The following is a 19,803-nucleotide window of genomic DNA, read 5'->3' as shown; positions in this document are numbered from 1 at the left end:
AATTTGGTATAATGCCTTATTATTAGACCGCAAACTATAAAATTTTCTGATATACTTTTTTTCACTTCGCCAATCGGTCTGACGAACTTCCTACATTCTTCCGATCGCTTTGAAACTTAGCCATTTTGCAAGGTTTGGCCGCCGATGGTGAAATATAATCGTTATAAACACGTTTAACAATCCAAAAATTTTGAAGAAGGTGACAGCTCACCCACTGTCAATAGCCTTGTTTGTTTGAATTTCCGCCCCCCACTCGTTTTATCAGATTTTAATTGTTTAAACGCCTATGCATTTTTTCATTTTCTCACTATATCTTATAAAATTTGAATTTATGTTCTGATTATCTCTCTATTTTATTTTACTAAAAGGTTTTATAAAGAATTTTAAAATGTTTATATTATATAATGTTGATAATTCGATATGCGCGCTATGGCCAACGCACTGACGGTCACATTTTTTGACGTCGTGCCGCTCAATATTTGTTTTCAACTCTTTAGTTGAGTTTGGCTTTTTAGCTTGATTTTGTACTGATATCGTTTATTCGGAACTGCGATATTTTACGAAATTTATAATTTACTTTTTTTATAAGCCATTTGTTAATTGACTTACCTACTAAAATCCACCTAAACATTGTTATACAGTTTGGATAGAATTTTTTCATAATTTAAAATGAATTTAAAAGTGACTTGTTTTATGTTTTTTTTGTATGAAATAAAATTCATTAAAGAGATATTTTGCATTGAGAAGATGCACCTGTAATTACAAATTGTTCCAAATATAAAATTAATTAATAAAACTCGAAAACTTTCATCGTTAAAATCGAACGAAATCTTTCTAATTAAAAGTTTATTTTTCATACAAATCAAAGAAGGATTAGGGTACAATTTTCACGTAATTTTCCAGAACGCTCGTAAAATTAAAATTTTTACCAATTAAATATCAGACGCACTCCAATTATATAGCATCCATTAATTTGCGTTTGCGTTATCATAAATAAGAGGTGGATCGCCGTTGATTCAATTATTCAGGGGCGTGCAAGCGGGGAGGCGAATTCATTACCACGAGCCGCCCAATAAAACAATCGGACGTAAAAACAAGGGCGGCTCACCCCCTGCTCTCTCACACCTGACCAACCCTCCCATAACAACCCCTTCGAAACCGCTAATGAGTTTCTCCGATAGTTATCAATTCTTCGGACTCGAACCGAAAACAAATTTCCGCGCGTTAACCCTTCCGCCGAATGTTATAATTATTGTGGGGGGCGCGATTAACATGCAAATTGACGTCCAACCCTCCTTGATGGGAAATTTCCAGCCCCTCTGAATCTCTCTCACTCCCCTGTTTTCTTTCACCTGCTTAAACGGTCTTCCGTGTCGAAAGTTGAAAAAAGTTCGACGAGGGAATTTTTCGCCGACGAGACTTCGCTTTCAACAGTTTTCGGAGCTTTGAGAAAATTACCAGTGCATTATGGAAAATTGAAATTTTTCTATGTTATCGTCACGACCTATGCGATCGTTGAGTCAATTTCGTTAATTCAATTTTTATATATTATATATCATAAAATTTGGCCCAAATCCATTTACGAAGATTCACGTTTGAAGTAAGCTAAAGATACATATCATCAGAATACACTTTACTTTTGAAATAATCAAAGAAGATAAATCTCATAATGTCAGTAAACAAAACCAAATTTTTTTTATTGCTCAGAAATAAAAATAATAAAATCCTTTAGGGATGTTCGAAAAGTAAAGTATTATATACAATATATATATATACCAATTATGTACCTACATATGTATATATGGTGTAATACAATACAATTGATATTGTGAGCTTATCTTAAATGGCAAAAAATGTTGGCATGTTGTTGGTATTAGAAACTAATTAATTATATATATGTAGGGTTGGAATTGAACAAAATGCTGATGTATGGGCAGATTGTTAGAAAGGGATGAAAAGGGGTTAGTAGCAGTTAGACTTGTGCTCCGCGCGGTTGGTCGCGAAACCTCCGCACATTCATCTTCGTGGTCCTGAACAGCGTCATTTGTTCAGGAATCTCTACCACATATATTTGAAATTTTATTTACTAATTAAAAATTATCAATTACTTGACATAATTAATTACATACAAAACATGTAAAACTGTGGTAATATGACGTTTTTTTCTAATAGTGACGGGAACAATGTTGAAACTTTAAATAAATAAGAGTATAGCAAAGAAATTTTTCCGATGCTGATTTATGGCGTTTTGAGTACTGTTTTTGAATATATTTTTTTTGTATATTACTCTTGAAAGTATGGTTATTAATTTAATTGTAGAAAAAGTGGTGTGTCGGTCACGCAATTATTATTTTTTCGTTGTTGATTTAGAGCTATGTTTGTTGATAGGCGCGTCCCGCTGCGCTCGTTTCGACTGGCGACATTTCATACATAAAAAGTAAAAATTTTCGAGCCGAATAAATTAATTCGGTATCGGCACGGTGCTGAGTTCGCCGCCTGAATACAAAATTCAGCCGGAAAATAAATTCAAATTGGAAGAAATAACGCAAACGAATTAGGCGTCGATGTCTCTGTATTATGAATTTTCGTCCGGATAACTTTTTTTCAGCCAACAACGTGGTGAAATGTTGTTTTTCAATTATTTCTCCGCGAAAATTGAATCACAAAGCGCTTTTCCGGAAACCTATCGAAAATTTACATTCAGGCCATATCCTAACACTCGTATTTATATAAGTTTTTTTGTCGGAACACTCATAATGAATTCCAAGGAATACCTACGCGAAATTGCGCACGACGCAAATTCGAAATTTCTCATACATATTTATATGCAAAGTATCGAAAATCCTTTAAACCAATTCCATTTCGATAAGAAAAATATCCCGCTCGTTCTAAATTTTAATCAATCGATTCAAAACGTAATATATTCATCAAAGAAATCAATCTGATAAGGATATTCTATTTTAGGAAAATTTATATAAACATGAACTACATATATATTTTAAGAAAAATGCCCATGTAATATGTATACGTTTTCGATAATATTGAAAAATTGTTAAAACTCAAATATTATTATACGATATGGAAATAAAAATTTATTTTACATATAGATAAAAATACATATGTATATGATTATATAAAATAAGAACCATTGAAACAATTTTGCGAAAAATATTCTTAAAGTATCGTATATTAGTGGCTTTACCCGGCTTCGCTCGGCATTTGTAACATAAACCGCATAAACATGGCTAATCTAATAGTAAAAATTCATTTGTTTTTTTATTAAATTTATTTATTTATTTACTATCCGTTTCAGATTCTACAAACCAAAATTTACATACAAAGTCTCTTTCAAAATTATTTTATACTAGTGGTTTTACCCGGCTTCGCTCGGTATTTATTATGTAAACCGATTAAACTTGGTTAATCTTATCGTAAAAATTAATTTGATTTTTATTAAATTTATCGAATTAAAAAATCGAAAAAAAAATTAATGACAGCCAATCAGAAATGAATTTTTTTTATGTATAAGTGAACCAGAACTGAAAAAATTATCCTGATCTGGAACTGAAACAGGGATCTGGATCCGGAACCGGAACTGAAAAAAGAATCGGGAACTTGAACTGAAACAGGAATCCGGATCTAGTACTGAAAAAGGATTGCGGATCCGGATCTGAAACAGGAATATGGATACGGAACTGAAAAAGGAATCTGGACTCTGAACTGAAACAGAAATCCGGATCCGGAACTGACTGAATACAAACTTTGATTTGTTTTCAATGTTACTAACCAACATTACATACATACTTACAAAGTCTCTTTTGAAATTATATATAAGATATATTAGATATGATTAAAATACGTATCATTTACTAACTAACGAAACAATCGAAAACTATTGATCCTATTGAGAAAATATAATTAACATACTTTTTACAAAGCTCATACATATAATACATGGATTTTTATGTAACAAAATCCTATTCTTCATCTGTATGGAATAACGACTCAAATACTAACCTTTCCAAGCTCCAAGTAATACAAAATAAATCCCTAAAAATAATTTATAATACACCCATATATGTATACTAACTTGAAAAAAATGCATGCCATAAATAATATTCAGTTTGTTACAGACATTACTAACAAACTAAAAAAGTAGATTTTATGACAGAATTACTAATAACCATACTAACACACTTAGTGTTTACAGCAAAATGTCTATACCCTTTAGGTATAAACACAGATTACCCAAACACAATCTGCTTTAGATCGTCGACTTCAGAGAGTCTTTAAATATTATGTATTAGATGTACTATGAGCATTTATTAAAATTTTAAATAGGTTTTTGAGTTCATTTTCATATTATGCTGTTGTAATGAACAGATTTACGCGCGTCTTTATGCAGAGGGCGTGATACGTCGTTATTCTTCCATGAGTCGAGTTAGGTGGAAACGTGGGATAGTTATATATGTGTATATAGTCGGGGAGGTTCCTGACTGCAAGTCGTCTGCGTTGATAACAGCTTCCTGGCTCCAGAAGCTGGCTCTGCGGTCGGGTCACAGCAGCGGGAGGGGGGAGGCAGGAGACAAACTCCGTACTGCCTCGTGTGGACACAAGACGGCGATCTCTGGGCGTCTCTGAAGACGCTCGGCGGAGATGCTGAAGGGAGGTCCGTCCCGGATGGTGGCTGGCTGTCGAGAGAGCGCGTCTCGATACTTCTCGAGAGGGGTATGGTGTTTGGCGCGGTACAGTAACTGGTGCCAACCTAAAGATTACTACCGCTACCAACTGAAGGGACACTCGGGAGAACGTCGCGTTACACTGTACATTAACATTAGAATAATATAATACTATGATTACTAGCAAAATTAAATTAAAACTGTAAAATAGAAAATGATCATTAGATCAGCAGCTATTAAAATAGATATAAGATGTATTGTGAACATAATTTAGTAATAATAAAAAGCATTTAAAATCAAAAAATCAATTTAACAATATAAAAAAGTACAAATATTTTTCTCATATGAATTTTCACAAAGCAGAAGGTTGGACAATAGTAAATATTACCATATACATTTATATATGTAACATGTGCAGTTGTTGCAATGTTGAGATGAATGTTTTTCCAAGGTAACATTTTCCTATTCGCGTCAAAAGGCTTCTCTGCTGGTGGCGTGAGGCCTTTGAGGCCTTCGGGTCCTTTTGTTTGGCCGAAGCACAATGCTTTCGTAGAATGCATCCCGAGGATAATTCTGCGTGCTTATCTCCCTCGACGACAAATCCAGAGGGATGAACGACGTTGCGGCAACATCTCGAAGATACTCAAAATATCCTGCGTATTTCTTAAATACGTCGGGAAAATCCATGGAATTTCATTCATTAGTATGACAAAATTTCAGCTGTCTTGGGTATACCTATATTATATGCGTATATTGTACTTGTATATCAACTTTTTTGTATCATATCATTTATTTTTTACATGCCTATATATACATATGTATATATATATACCAGGAAGGGCTTACAGGTAAACTCTTATGTGCCTTCCTGCCCAATCACTAGAGACACGCATTTTGGGGATGCGGTGCATCCGCTCTAAAATCGCCAGACAAATTGAACGACAGATTAACGGACGGCTGCTTTAAATGCAATTCTCGTCTTCTTGAATGATAGATTGCACATCAGATGACGGGTAACCTTTCGATGTGCACAGATGCAATTATTAAAATGGTAATTATTAAAATTGGGTTGGATCTTTCAGGCGAGTTTAATAATGCAAGATTCGATAAGTTCCGAATCTAAGACAAGACAAAAATTAAAAAATAATAGAAAAATTTAAAAATGTTTTGGAATTAAAATTACAATGAAACAAACATGAATATAAAAATACAAAGACAAAAAATATGAATATAAAAATATTATATAATACCAATTAAAATTTATTAAAACTCAACATGGAGCATATTTCTACAGATTTTTTTTTGAGATGCGTGCGTCGACCGGTAACAATTATATTGTATTTACAAATATACACAAATATACAAGTCTGCAGCAGCATTAAAGATTAACACGGGATCGAACCCAGTAACTTCTCGGTGCTCAACATGAACGCAACCACCGAGCAATACTGCTGGTTAGACTTGTATATTTGTGACTCCAAGTCAATCGTTCCCTATCAGAGTTTGCCAATTTATCGGATGTCGTTTTTGAAACGGTAATATGTTATATGTCATATTCTGCCAATGGTCAACAATAGGTTTTTGTGAATTTGAAATTTCGAACAAATATAGCATAATAATAAAATTATTTGTATTGAATACGAAATTTGTGGTTTCATTGAGCTAATTGTATCTCTAAAATTAAACTAATAGAAATACATATACATACAATTGTGATTTAAGTATTGAAATTTCCATTTTCTTCCAAGATGCTGTTCTATGTATGTATGTATACATACATATATCATCAAACTACCGATGGAACGATTTTTAAAATTTATTATATGAACTTGCAAACCCATTGCTAAATTCATATTTAACATTTAATTTTTTGATGTGAATTTGATGATCGAGGCCGTCGTTTTTTTCGCATGGTTTTTCGAGTTCAAAATACTTTATCGGAAAATTCAGTGAAAATTTTTCATTTCGTCGAATGTTTTCATCCATCCGCTTTTCAGCTTTCCAATGCCGTTCCATATTTATTTTTCCCATATTTGTTATCAAAAGACATAGTAAAAAAACTCTTAATTGGCACCCATTGTTCTCTGCACAGTAACTTTTTTCACCGGCTGAATTTTCGGACCAAACTGGAAACTATATCATTTTTCAGTAAACCTTTTGTATCGCAAACATATGCATGCATTATTTAATATACGTATGTTATATGTTCACATTCATTGATTTTGTAACATGGCTGGAGTAAATTTCCAATTATTGAAGAGTACCTACGTAAAACAGGTTTGAAACAGTATGTATATAAATTTGTTTTTCCCGAGCACATCATTTTATAAATGTATTTTATAGTTTTTCTTAGAAACAGTCACGCTAAAGAAAATAATGTCAGCTGCACACTGTGTTAGACGTATGTACATACAAACACAGATACGTGAAAATGCCAGTAAAAGTTAGTGCATTTTTAAAGCGGAAATGGTATTTTCTTCCGTCCGGAAAATTCACTACATTCACGTCTTTATTGCTAGTGTAAAATGCCCATCGAATTACGTTTCGCATGACGTCACAATCCCAGTATATCCCTTAATTCTCTTTCGCTCACAAATCTAATACTTTATATGTCGGAAAATGGAGAATAGCCAAAGCCTATTTATACCCACGCGTATGTATATTTTGCACGGAACATGATCGTAAGCCTAAAGATGCTAACTTTCCACGAAAGCAAGTTCAGAAGCTAAAATTATGTCAGACTAGAATATAATTTGATGAATTCGACAAATAAGAGTTAATTTAGTTGTACATATTTTGCCGATTATATATTGAAATAAATATAGTATAATTATAAAATTTTAAGTGCGTTGAATCAATCAATTAATTTTACTTTTCTTTCTCCTTATGTACATTTTTATGTGCTATTTTTTCTTTTGTTCAATGTGAATCTAAGAATTTGAGTATTTTATTTTTTATTTTTACACCTTTGTTCATTGTATTATTGTATTATGTATTATTTTTCTTTTGTAATTTTTTTTATTATTTTATTTTATAATGTTTTTCTTTTTATTTTATGTATTTTACTTAATAAATGAATAAATGAATAAATGAATAAATGAATAAATGAATAAATGAATAAATGAATAAATGAATAAATGAATAAATGAATAAATGAATAAATGAATAAATGAATAAATGAATAAATGAATAAATGAATAAATGAATAAATGAATAAATGAATAAATGAATAAATGAATAAATGAATAAATGAATAAATGAATAAATGAATAAATGAATAAATGAATAAATGAATAAATGAATAAATGAATAAATGAATAAATGAATAAATGAATAAATGAATAAATGAATAAATGAATAAATGAATAAATGAATAAATGAATAAATTAATAAATTAATAAATTAATAGACGAATAGACGAATAGACGAATAGACGAATAGATTAATAGATGCATAGATGAATTGATGAATTGATGAATAGATGAATAGATGAATAGATGAATAGATGAATAGATGAATAGATGAATAGATGAATAGATGAATAGATGAATAGATGAATAGATGAATAGATGAATAGATGAATAGATGAATAGATGAATAGATGAATAGATGAATAGATGAATAGATGAATAGATGAATAGATGAATAGATGAATAGATGAATAGATGAATAGATGAATAGATGAATAGATGAATAGATGAATAGATGAATAGATGAATAGATGAATAGATGAATAGATGAATAGATGAATAGATGAATAGATGAATAGATGAATAGATGAATAGATGAATAGATGAATAGATGAATAGATGAATAGATGAATAGATGAATAGATGAATAGATGAATAGATGAATAGATGAATAGATGAATAGATGAATAGATGAATAGATGAATAGATGAATAGATGAATAGATGAATAGATGAATAGATGAATAGATGAATAGATGAATAGATGAATAGATGAATAGATGAATAGATGAATAGATGAATAGATGAATAGATGAATAGATGAATAGATGAATAGATGCATAAATAAAATTAAATTAAATAAAATTTAAATTTAAATCTTATTTAAAATAAATGATAACAGTTTCCGCCAATCGATTCATAAAATTACTCTAATAAATCATTCCAATATCAATATTATTTTCATATTTATTAAAAAACGCAGTTTTCTAATAACAAATAACACATATTTGTGTTAGAATACTCCATTAATAACATAATAATAAAGTAAAAAAACCTGAATCTACAAACAACTATTTCACACTATTTTTGTAAAACAAGCCTATCGTTAGACTACAAAAATATTTGTTGGAATTTTATCTATATGTATATTTTTTGACATACTAATCTATTATACTTCGGGCTACCAGCAACGTTCAAAATAAAAAACCGCAATGTTATTTACCACCATCAATTGTAATTTAGTAACAACCGTATAATAACAAATTAAAACTTGTAGATAATCAATGGGTCATGATACTCTTATATATCGTGGCAAACGGCTTAAAACCTAAATATCTTAGTACTGGATATCATTCATCGTTGGGATACTGTCCGATAGGTAAGTCCTTTTATCGTACATACGTGTATTGAAATTGGCATGTATTAATTCTGAACATATCTAACTTTAAGAGAGAAAAAAAAATCAAAGAGCAAGATGATAAAAGTGAACGCAAAGCCAGGTTTCGTTACAAACCGACTTGAATATTTTTACGATGCTATGAAAGATGGCAGCCACTCCGATGTGTTTTCGTTGTTCGCAATAAAAAGTATTTTCATTTGATTTCAAAAATAATAGCTCAAAAAGTCACTTTTATTTTTTTTAAATTGCAGGTTTCATGCGCACATGATAGTGCTCTTATCGTGTAGTGAAGTTTTTAAGAAAAATAAAGACAACCTGAGTGCAATTTTTTCTGAATTCGATTACCCAGTTATCGATGCAATGCTAAAATATTGCTACTTTGGAGAGATAGGTAAGAGTCGCTTTCATCATAAAAACAACTTATTCACTTTTTTATTTTCCAATTTAATAAATCTACTTACAGAAATCGAAGACGAACACTAAAAAAATTTCATGCAACTAGCCGAAAAACTAGAGATTATAAGTATAGTTTTTTGGACGCCTTGATTTTTTCAAACGATCCAAAATCAAAGGAAAAAGCAATGATTTTGACTCTGGAAAATTTTATAACTGTTAGTATTGATTACGTGAAAAGCATCATTCATCAAATATATTACATTTTCATTTTTGTTTCAGTTGCACAAAACACCAGGCTTCCTCAATATGCCGGTCTCCATCCTGGCTGAGATACTGAAGTCGAATAAATTAAACGTGTCCATCGAGGAAGTCTTCAATTCTGTAAAATTGTGGGTAGATCATGATAAAGCAAACCGTAGCAATGACATGGTGGATCTGTTAAATTTTCTTCAACAAGCAATGCAATTAATTTTATCAAATTGTCTAAGTCCAATGCATAAAGAAACGAGTGACGAAATAGCAGTCGTAAGTTGAATGCTAAAAATATTTGATTTGATCAATGATTATTTCATTACATTTTATATTTATGTATACAGACAGCAAATACAGAAAATTTAATTACAACAGAAGAATCAACGAAAAATGAATACATTGGATTCACCGAAGATAATAACGCAGTTGTATGTTTTTTATTTCAAATCTTTGGTTGTATGATTTAATTAATTACTTAATTTCATATTGAATTTTTAGCGGGAAAATGCAGAAAGTGCGAGTCAAAAAGGTGAAACCAAAAAATTTGAGAAAATTGCTTTCATCGGAGATATAAACACATTTGTAAGTTTTACAAAACATAAATATTCAATTTGAAAACAAATTAAATTACATATATTTTACTTTTAGAAAGCAAATACAATTGATATTTTTGATGGTAGAAATAACAGTTGGCTTTTAAAAAAAAATTGCGGATTGGACAGAGACCGTTTTGCAGCAGCTCTCGTCAACAATTGGATTCTAATTATAGGCGGATGCAATTCTTTAGATAGAACAGTCAATAATGTAAGGTTTCGGTTCAATTGTGAAAAATTTTCTTGTGCATCACCTCGGCTGTAATGATTTCAATTATTCTCAGGTGGACTACATTGATTTGAAAGACGGTCAAAAACATCCCCTGAAGCCCCTAAATCACAGCCGTTCCTATTTATCAGCTGTGACAGTTCTTCGCGATTCGTCCATCGATGTATACGCCATCGGGGGAAGTCCTAGTATGCCAGTTATAATGAATTTATCATCAGTTGAGAGGTGATCTTTAAATTGGTAATTTGAACTGCGTTAATCTTCTAGGCAGATTGAACTTATCGTTGAATTGATTTGGAATAGGTGGAACAGCGACATAAAGAACTGGGATACGAAAGTAGCTCCATTATTGACAGCCGTGTGTTTGCATAGTGCTTCTGTCGTCAATGACAGAGTCTACGTGACAGGTGGATTGATATTAAAGGATTCAGAATGGAAGTCCATCAACTACGTCAAAGTGTATTCAGCGAAGACCAATTCTTGGTCTTATTGCGCTCCGATGAATCAAGCAAGAGATAGCCATTCGGTCAGTATTTCTTAATGTACATACATTGATGATTTTTCATTCATAAATACAATGCAATTTCTGTTTTTAGAGCGTGGCAATCAAAGGAGAGCTCAACGTCGGCGGTGGATACTATATAGAAAGAGACTCAAGAGTCTCAAGAAAACAAGTTTAGACAGTGTTGAATCGTATAATCCACATACGAATAAGTGGACAGATTATTGTAAACTGCCAAATCCTGCACGTGGAATCATTCTCTGCCTTTTCCGTGATAAATTACTCTCTATAGGTAACTTTAAGCAGCTTTGAATTTTTATATACATATCTTAGAGATTGGTGGAGTTTTTATTATGAATTTTATTTCATTTTCAGGAGGATTTGAAAATAGGTGTGTGAAAAGTGTTTGGGAATACGACGACTTAAGCAGAGTTTGGAAACCTTTGCCCAATCTCAGCGAAGTAAGAAGTTTGGCGAATGCTATCGCTATTCCATACGACTCCATTATTTAGTCTTTCATTGAAGATTCATCACAATTTGTATGCATAATTTAAATAAATGCTAAAATGAAGTACATAATGTTAGTTGTAATCTTAATTTAATATGTTGTAATAAATATGAATAAACTATAAATATGTTAATATATTTTGTTTGAATTATTTTTCTTGTAAAACATTACATTTTATACAGTTTAATACAACTAAAGTGAAAAAATCTCCAAATCAATTGGGTTTTTAACAACATAATAAGCAATTTCATCAATTATGCCCATAATTTTTCAGTAAGCATGTGCCAAAAATATATAAAATCTTACTACAAAACTATATATGTAAGGGTTGGAGAATAATTTAGCATATCTCAAGACCGATGCGGTGCAAGCGATCGAAAAGCGCCAGACAGACTGAACTACAGATTAACGACACGTATACCTTATGCGTGCGCACTGCTCGCACTTACACTAAGCGATATCTACCCAAAGTCCCGAAATACCTACCCTGTATACGTTCTGTGCTTCTGATACTTAAGTTCCGAATTTTTCCTTATTAAATTATTAAAAACTTGCCAGAAAGATCCAACTCAATTTTAATAATTACCATTTTAATAATTGCAATTTTTCAATCGTGAAGTCCAGAATTGCGTTTAAAGCAGCCATTCAGTTAATCTGTGGTTCAATCTGTCTGGCGCTTTTCGATCGTTTGCACCAAACCCATTATTCTAATGTTAATGTACAGCATAATAGGAAAAAGAGCTCAAAAACCTATTTACAATTCTTATAAATGTTCATAATACATCTAATACATAATATTAATTAAAGACTCTCTAAAGTCGACGATCTAAAGCAGATTGTGTTTAGGTAATCTGTGTTTATACCTGAAGGGTATAGACATTTTGTTGTAATCACCGAGACTCTTAACAATTGTGTTAGTATGGTTATTAGTAATTCTGTCATAGAATCTACTGGTTAGTTTGTTAGTAATGTCTGTAACAAACGGAGTATTATTTATGGCATGCAGTTTTTTCAAGTTAGTATATATGGGTGTATTATTAATTATTTTTAGGGATTTATTTTGTATTACTTGGAGCTTGGAAAGGTTAGTACTCGAGGCGTTATGCCTAATAGTATAAAAATTGGCTTTACTACAAACAAATATTTACTGTATTGATCTTTGGACAAAGTTCAGACCCGTCAAAAATAATGTCGGCTTTTCGCGAGGATTGCAGGCCGCGTTTAAAATCATGTCACATACGGCAATGTGACAGGTCATAAAACGTAATATCCAGGTATTCGCATAAAATTTTCGGGCAAACACACACATACATACATATGTATATATACATACCCACAGTATAAATATCCTTTTGACTAGTCATTCGAGGGAATGTACGCACGGCGAGGCCTTTTATGTCGTAAGCCACACGAGAAATGGGGTTTCCTTGTGTGCACGGCAATAAATTTCTTTTATTCGTCTGCCGAAAAACTCGCAAAAGCCAAAAGACTCATAACTTTATTGCGGTTCTTTATTTGTCTTTATTTTTATATATTCTTCCGACTCGTATTATATTTGTGTGTGTGTGTTTGTTGGATATATACCTGCCTATTTCCAGTTAGCTGCCGGCTATTTGGCAAATGTAAACAAACGAGTGCGCGATATAACAATCGCTAAGTCAACGCTTATGTACATACATATCTACGTATACATATGTATATGTAAAATGATTCGCATGTGATTGATTTCTTTTTGATTTAGTTTTGTTGGTGTAGCACGTGTCAAAAGGCTTTGCGACTATTTTTCAAGATAAATTTTCACCCAACTATACACATGTATGCATAGTTTGTGAGTAGTTTTAAAATCAAATCATCAGTAACTATTTTATGTATATTAGCCAGCAGTATGACTCAATGGTAGCGTGATTTGGGGGTGTTTGTGATTCCAAATAGATCGTTTCGTTTGCCAATTATATCTCATCCTTGTTGAAACGGTTCCTCAAAATTGGCAAAAAATCATCTTTACTGTTGTCACAAATCTTCTGTATTTATTGTATGTATGTACAATTTGTAAAAATTATGTACAAATCTAAATTCATAGATGTCTCTATGGATAAATTATTTAATTAATTAATTACTTTATTGTTATTTCGTGTTCTTCAGCTACCCGAAATACATTGATTTATAGAATAATAAAATGCTGCATTGTTAGTAATTGAATTATCCATGAAGGCGCGTTGCGTTCTTCCTGTCAAGCCTTCCTGGTATATATAATATCTATGTAAAATGAAATAAAATATTTAACGAATGCGGTAAATTCATTATCAGTTTGGCCAGTAAATACTTGTATTAGATTCATCAAAATGTTCATTCTATGAAATTATAAAATTACTTAGATAAAAAATCATTTCATTAAGCGTGATAGCACAAGAGAACTTCATATGCCAAATTATGAACCAACTTTCAAAATAAACTGGAATTTTTTTTATATATTATAAGCGATTGGTATTTTGAAAATCAAAATGTTACTAATTCAGATATTAATATTCAATACATAAATACAAATAAACTTTAAAAGGTTTTATTCAACAACCAACAGTATAGATCAATTATTAGCATTTAATTCTTACAATTGTGTAGTCACAATTGAAAGTATTAGACTATACCTTTTATGATAATTATATTTCCTATCAGAGTTTGAGTTTGGCGATTTATCCGCTTTTCATTGAAACGGTTCCAACAAATTGGCAACTTTTACCCATTTCCTCGCGAAATTTCGAGTTTTTCAGCAACTTGAATTTGGCTGATTTGTATAAATGCTGCCAGTTTGTCAATAGATGTCTCTGTGGATCGATTTTTAATGTTAAATCGATGTTTATATTTGCCTTGTATAATACTTAATTACTTCCGTACAATGTTTGGCCATAGATCGTGTTTAATGTAAATATATAATTTATTAACCAACAACATATGTATATCAATGGTAAACATGTAATGCTTTCAATTTTGTGGTCATAGTTTCTATCCCATGTGCTGCTGGCCAAACCTTGGATATGTCACTTGGATATGAGTTTGCAAGTTTTTTTGATCTCATTAAAACGGTTCCAACAAATTGGCAAACATTCGAGTTATTCAACATCTCGATTTTCACTGATTTGAAATTGCTGCAAAAATTAATAATTAATCGTTTGATCATAGACGTCGTGTTTAATAAATGGGTTTATACCAGTTTAAAAAGTTAATAAATTAATTCTTAAAATGTATACTTGTCGCGTTGGAGAAATATGCGGTTTTGAACCATTTTTTTTTCATATTATACAATAACATAAGTACATACATATAACTATTAAATTAATTATATTTTAAAGGTATTTGAAAAAATACGACAGATCGATCACAGAACCGACACATTTATTTTATTATTTTTATTATATTATTATTATATTTATATTTATATATAACTAGCTGAACCCGGCATGCGTTGCAATGCCACAATAACGCGTGCAATTCCCGTTCCCGTTCTCGTTCCCGTTCCACAGACATTCAATTTTATATATAGGTATAGATATATTTGTGTGTTTGTGTTTTGTCGCTGTGTGTTTGTGGTACAGCTCTGAATGGTCAGTACATTCGAGTGCAAGGTAGGCGTGGCGCAATTATTGTCACAATCGCGGCGTAATGCATTGAATGCGGGATAGGATAGCTTTACTTTCGCGTCAGTAAAATCGTAATTATGAATATTATTATTAAGAGGTTTTTTTCACAGTAATCTTTCCGGCCATGTATACAACAAATCCTGAAAGTTCCATCGTAATCGGTTCAGTGGTTTAGGCGCCTATTTAAGACACACAAACAGACATTCATATTTATATACGTATATAGAAGATTAACCCACGCGATGATATTTCATCGGCCACAACATAAGTGTATTAGAAATTTGACTTGTGATCGAAAACAAAAACCACATACAGAAAAAGTTCCAATGGTGATTGAGTGCGCTTAATTAACGTGGAGCTTTTCATTAAAAAATATAAAATTTTTGAATTATAATAAAGTGGGCTTGAAAAGTTGTTCGCGACAAAGCTTGAGTCTCATCTCAGCCCGTTCTCCATCCACCACTCTCCCCTAATCCGTTTTGAGCTTTTCAAAAGCACTTTTGCTTCCAGGCTGTTAGCCCAATTGTTTCGCGGCCCGCGGGGCTTTAAAACAAAACAATTAAATTCCTGTAATGGAAATGAAAAGGTTAAGGAGCCCAATGAGAAATACTAGGGGGGGGGGGGATGGTTTCGGTGGAGGACAGGAAATTTTGAACGTTTCTCGAGATAAGGGCGAGTTGGTGCGCCTTCGGGGACGGATTTTACCTCCTCTTTCTCTTATTTTCCACCTCGAGTTGTCTTCCGTCGAATATTTTACGCTCGAAATACGATATGCACTTCGAGAAAATTAAATAATCATTCTATCGCATGTGTGCTAAAATATACGTAGTAAAATGGCGGCCATTGTCACAACTTGATGATTAAATCACTGATATTGATGGCTTATTCCGATCATAAGCTAAATAATGACAGACTAGTCAAACACAATTTAACCTAAACTGTCAGTTCAACAACAAGTACACTTGTTAATCTATTGTGTTTGATCGAACTTTCAGACAGGTGAAAATTTTAATATTAAGACAAAACCGAATATGATTATGCTGTTTATTTTTGATTAAAATCATTTTATTTAATTTTTGAATAAAAACATGCTTTGTAAATCCCATCCTGTAATAATTTCATATTTGATTTACATAATTGAAGCTAACTGTAAAGCCTTAAAGGGTTGATAGCTCATGATTTAATAAACACAAGGAAAATAATATTGACTAACATTCCACTTTTAATATAGTAGTATTTGCAATTAACTGTGTGATTTTGGTGTTTTTTTTACTAAAAATCATTAAAAATGAAATTAAAATTAAACTATAAGACATTGTACTGAGGTATGTAAGGCTAAAAAGGTTTTAAATGGTTTGAACTATCAACCCTTTAAGGCTTTTTCACTCAGCTTCATAACACCATGTATACTTATATGTATATAGTAGACAAATGATTTCTCATCCTCCGTTCTAATTTTCGCCTAAAATCAAAATTAAATAGGAATTCATATATCTGAGAAAATATTTCAAAAATAAATCATGAGAAAGATATTCCGATATATTTTTTGTAATATAAATAAATACTTATCAATAAAGTAAATTAACGTAGCAGAGACTAATCCAACTTGACCAAATTTGACCCACTAAATTCGAATACGACATTGATTTTTTAAACGCTCATATCTCTTTTACGACATACTAGTTGTTTTACTCGGCTTCGCTCAGTATTTGTAATATAAACAGCGGAAACATGGTGAATCTAATAGTAAATATTCATTTGTTTTTTTTATTAAATTTATTTGAATTGAAAAAAATATAATATTCAACCAATTGAATTGTCGTCATAGAAATTTTGTTTTGCTTACGAAGTTCCCAACCAAAGACAAAGTACTTACATACATACAAACATACAAAGTCTCTTTCTACATTATATATTAGATGGGCGTTTTAAAAATGTTAATTTTAAATAGAAGTATGGCTTTTGCAATATTTAACTCAAAGTCTACTTGTATTGCCGTGCCAAAAGTGAGTATTGGAATAAATAGTCAGGTGTTTTTTCTGTTGATTATGATTATATAAAAAAAATTTGGGTCTTATCCGATCGTTTTGATACTTTGTCATATTGCTCATTTTGGTCATCAATATAAGTAAATGGATCCTCCGCCATTACGATGGTGCAAAAATATCGTGTAAGACGCGTTTAAAATTTGAATTTCTGAAAAGTGCCTGACGTCTATCCAGTTTTTAGTAGTAAACATAGATGGCGGTAGTAAAATAAAATTATTGGTTTTTTTATTCAAAATAATAATTTTATATACAATTATAGAAGAGGTATGTTTTTAAAAAACTTTTTTTTTACTGTTGCTTTATATAAAATTACCTTTAAATAATTAAATAGCAAATTTTAATGTGAAAAAAAATATATATATGTACTATGTATATATATTTTTACAAATTTTACTCGAGCAATGAAATGTGAGCGCTCAAAAAAATGCGCAATTTTTGGATTAAACAGTCTTCATTTCAAAATCTTATATTGCTGTGTCAAAAGTGAGTAGTGGAATCAATAGTCGGATGTTTTTTTCTATTGATTGTGAACTTTATTGCTTTAAAATTTTTATTATTAATTATCTAGCGAATTTAAAAGTTCAAAATTATGCTTTACGTAAAATATATAGACGCGACTGTAAGTCGCCAATTCAACCAATCTGTGCTATTTACTTACAATTAAAATCACAAATAAATATAATAATAGCCTTCACAACAAGACCTCCTTGCACGTCAAAAGTGAGTCTCGATTACAAATTGCAACCCACACAAAACATTCAACGTGTCGGCACGATGAAGGCTCTCAAATTAGATTAAAATAAAACAAACACGTCACAGGCACAAATCTGAATGGTTGGTCGTGACGTTGAAGTAATCCCCATGAACGACCCCAAACCCCCTTTTCCCCCTCCCCCAGGTCGCAGTGATATGTTTATCTGTCGCTTTGATAAATAATCGCGTTAATTGGCGCCAAGTGACGCTTTGGCGCCCCTCTATTAATAGCCTTATTACTCTACTCACCCAACCTCCCCCCATAAGCGGATTCCGGGAAGCAAATTGGCGCCAAAAAAGGCTCTGCAGCATCATTAGCCGCGTCCAATTAACGACTTCCACTTCCGGGCCCTCTACCAGCTCGTTTTCCATCCTTGTGTGGGTGTTTGGGAAGCATATGTCTCGGAACATGATGTGCCAACCGGTCGAAGCTTTGCACATACATAGATCGGTGACCGGTAAGTCGAACCGGTTTCAAATTTAATGAAAATCGAAACGAACAAATTATGACATATGACATATTGTATTTGGTGAATTGTGATTAAGTGGTTTTCAACATTTTCATATAAATGTGTACAGTCAGTTTTCAGAAATTTTGATAGTTCATATGTGTCCCAGATATATTGCACATAGATATTTTATGTTGCGGCCTACTATTGCTAAGTTTTAATTTACATATAGAAATTTAATTTACATATTTTTCTTCCACTATTTTTTTCAACCCCTTTAATATGTGTGCTCTTCAGGAAAAATATCAACTATAATTATTGTATCGATGTGATAAAATTATAAATTTCGAATGGCTCCTATTCCAAGAGCTATTCGACTTCTTAATGAAATCGTTGCTGCCGAGACTGAATATGATATTTTCCACCTTAGTGAGCGTAAATTGTCGGAAATTACTCTAACCCATTTATCTGGTAGTCTGCGCTCATCATTGTTTTCATGATTGATTGTGATTTATGAGTGAAATTTTGATTAACTCTCTTCCATTTGGGCCTTACAGGGATGTTTTGTATTTGTAGTTGTTTCTTACATATTTATTTGAACTGGCTGTAGGTGCAAGGCATTCCTTATGCTATATTTTTTTTATTTGATATTTTTACTTTATCTGTTATTATTAAATGCTATTTTTATCATTTAATGTCTCGCTTCGGGCTCGACCATTGCTCGAGTACCCGAATGACAGCCAGTCCTACCAACTTAAAATATTCTCAGTCATACCAATCCCACATCTATATATTTAATAAACCGTAAGTGGGATATTTCCCACTTAAAAAGGTCAAAAATATTGTGGCCACTATTCTCTCCACACCCCTGAACATATCAAGTTGAAAATTTATATTTGTATTATTTACATATGTACTAACTTAGAGCTGATAAGGTTTTGGTCAGAATTCGTAAACTGGAAGTAATATATTTTTTTAAAACAATATTTCATTTTTCTATTTTGACCTTTAAAATTATTTTTATTTTCTTGATATTGAATGTGTATAATAATTATAGTGATTTCAAGTAAAAAAAAAATCAATCAAAATCCGACAACCAGACGTAGAACTTTTGTTTTGTATAAGTTTCCCTACATTTGCGCTCAATTTGTATCGAAAACGCTCCCATAA

General features: G+C 31.7%; 2 protein-coding genes across 2 annotated transcripts in view; both read left to right on the top strand.

Moving 5' to 3' along the window:
* LOC143921688 (uncharacterized) overlaps positions 1-9,993 on the top strand; it is a 75,822-nt gene extending 65,829 nt beyond the window's left edge. Inside the window, exons 7-8 of the mRNA XM_077445040.1 lie at positions 9,146-9,247; positions 9,944-9,993. Of these exons, the coding sequence (XP_077301166.1) occupies positions 9,146-9,247; positions 9,944-9,993 (152 nt within the window). The remainder of the gene's footprint in view (positions 1-9,145; positions 9,248-9,943) is intronic.
* Positions 9,994-10,421: 428 nt separating this feature from the next.
* On the top strand, positions 10,422-11,418 carry LOC143921686 (kelch-like protein 15). The gene is made up of 5 exons (XM_077445039.1): positions 10,422-10,445; positions 10,565-10,720; positions 10,794-10,963; positions 11,042-11,264; positions 11,335-11,418. The coding sequence occupies exons 1-5, from the start codon at positions 10,422-10,424 to the stop codon at positions 11,416-11,418; spliced, it is 657 nt and encodes a 218-aa protein (XP_077301165.1).
* The last annotated feature ends 8,385 nt before the right edge of the window (positions 11,419-19,803 follow it).

This window comes from Arctopsyche grandis, chromosome 13, assembly GCF_051622035.1.
Source record: "Arctopsyche grandis isolate Sample6627 chromosome 13, ASM5162203v2, whole genome shotgun sequence".
In the NCBI taxonomy this organism is placed as follows: domain Eukaryota; kingdom Metazoa; phylum Arthropoda; class Insecta; order Trichoptera; family Hydropsychidae; genus Arctopsyche; species Arctopsyche grandis.
This window is presented reverse-complemented; position numbering and strand designations above follow the sequence as displayed.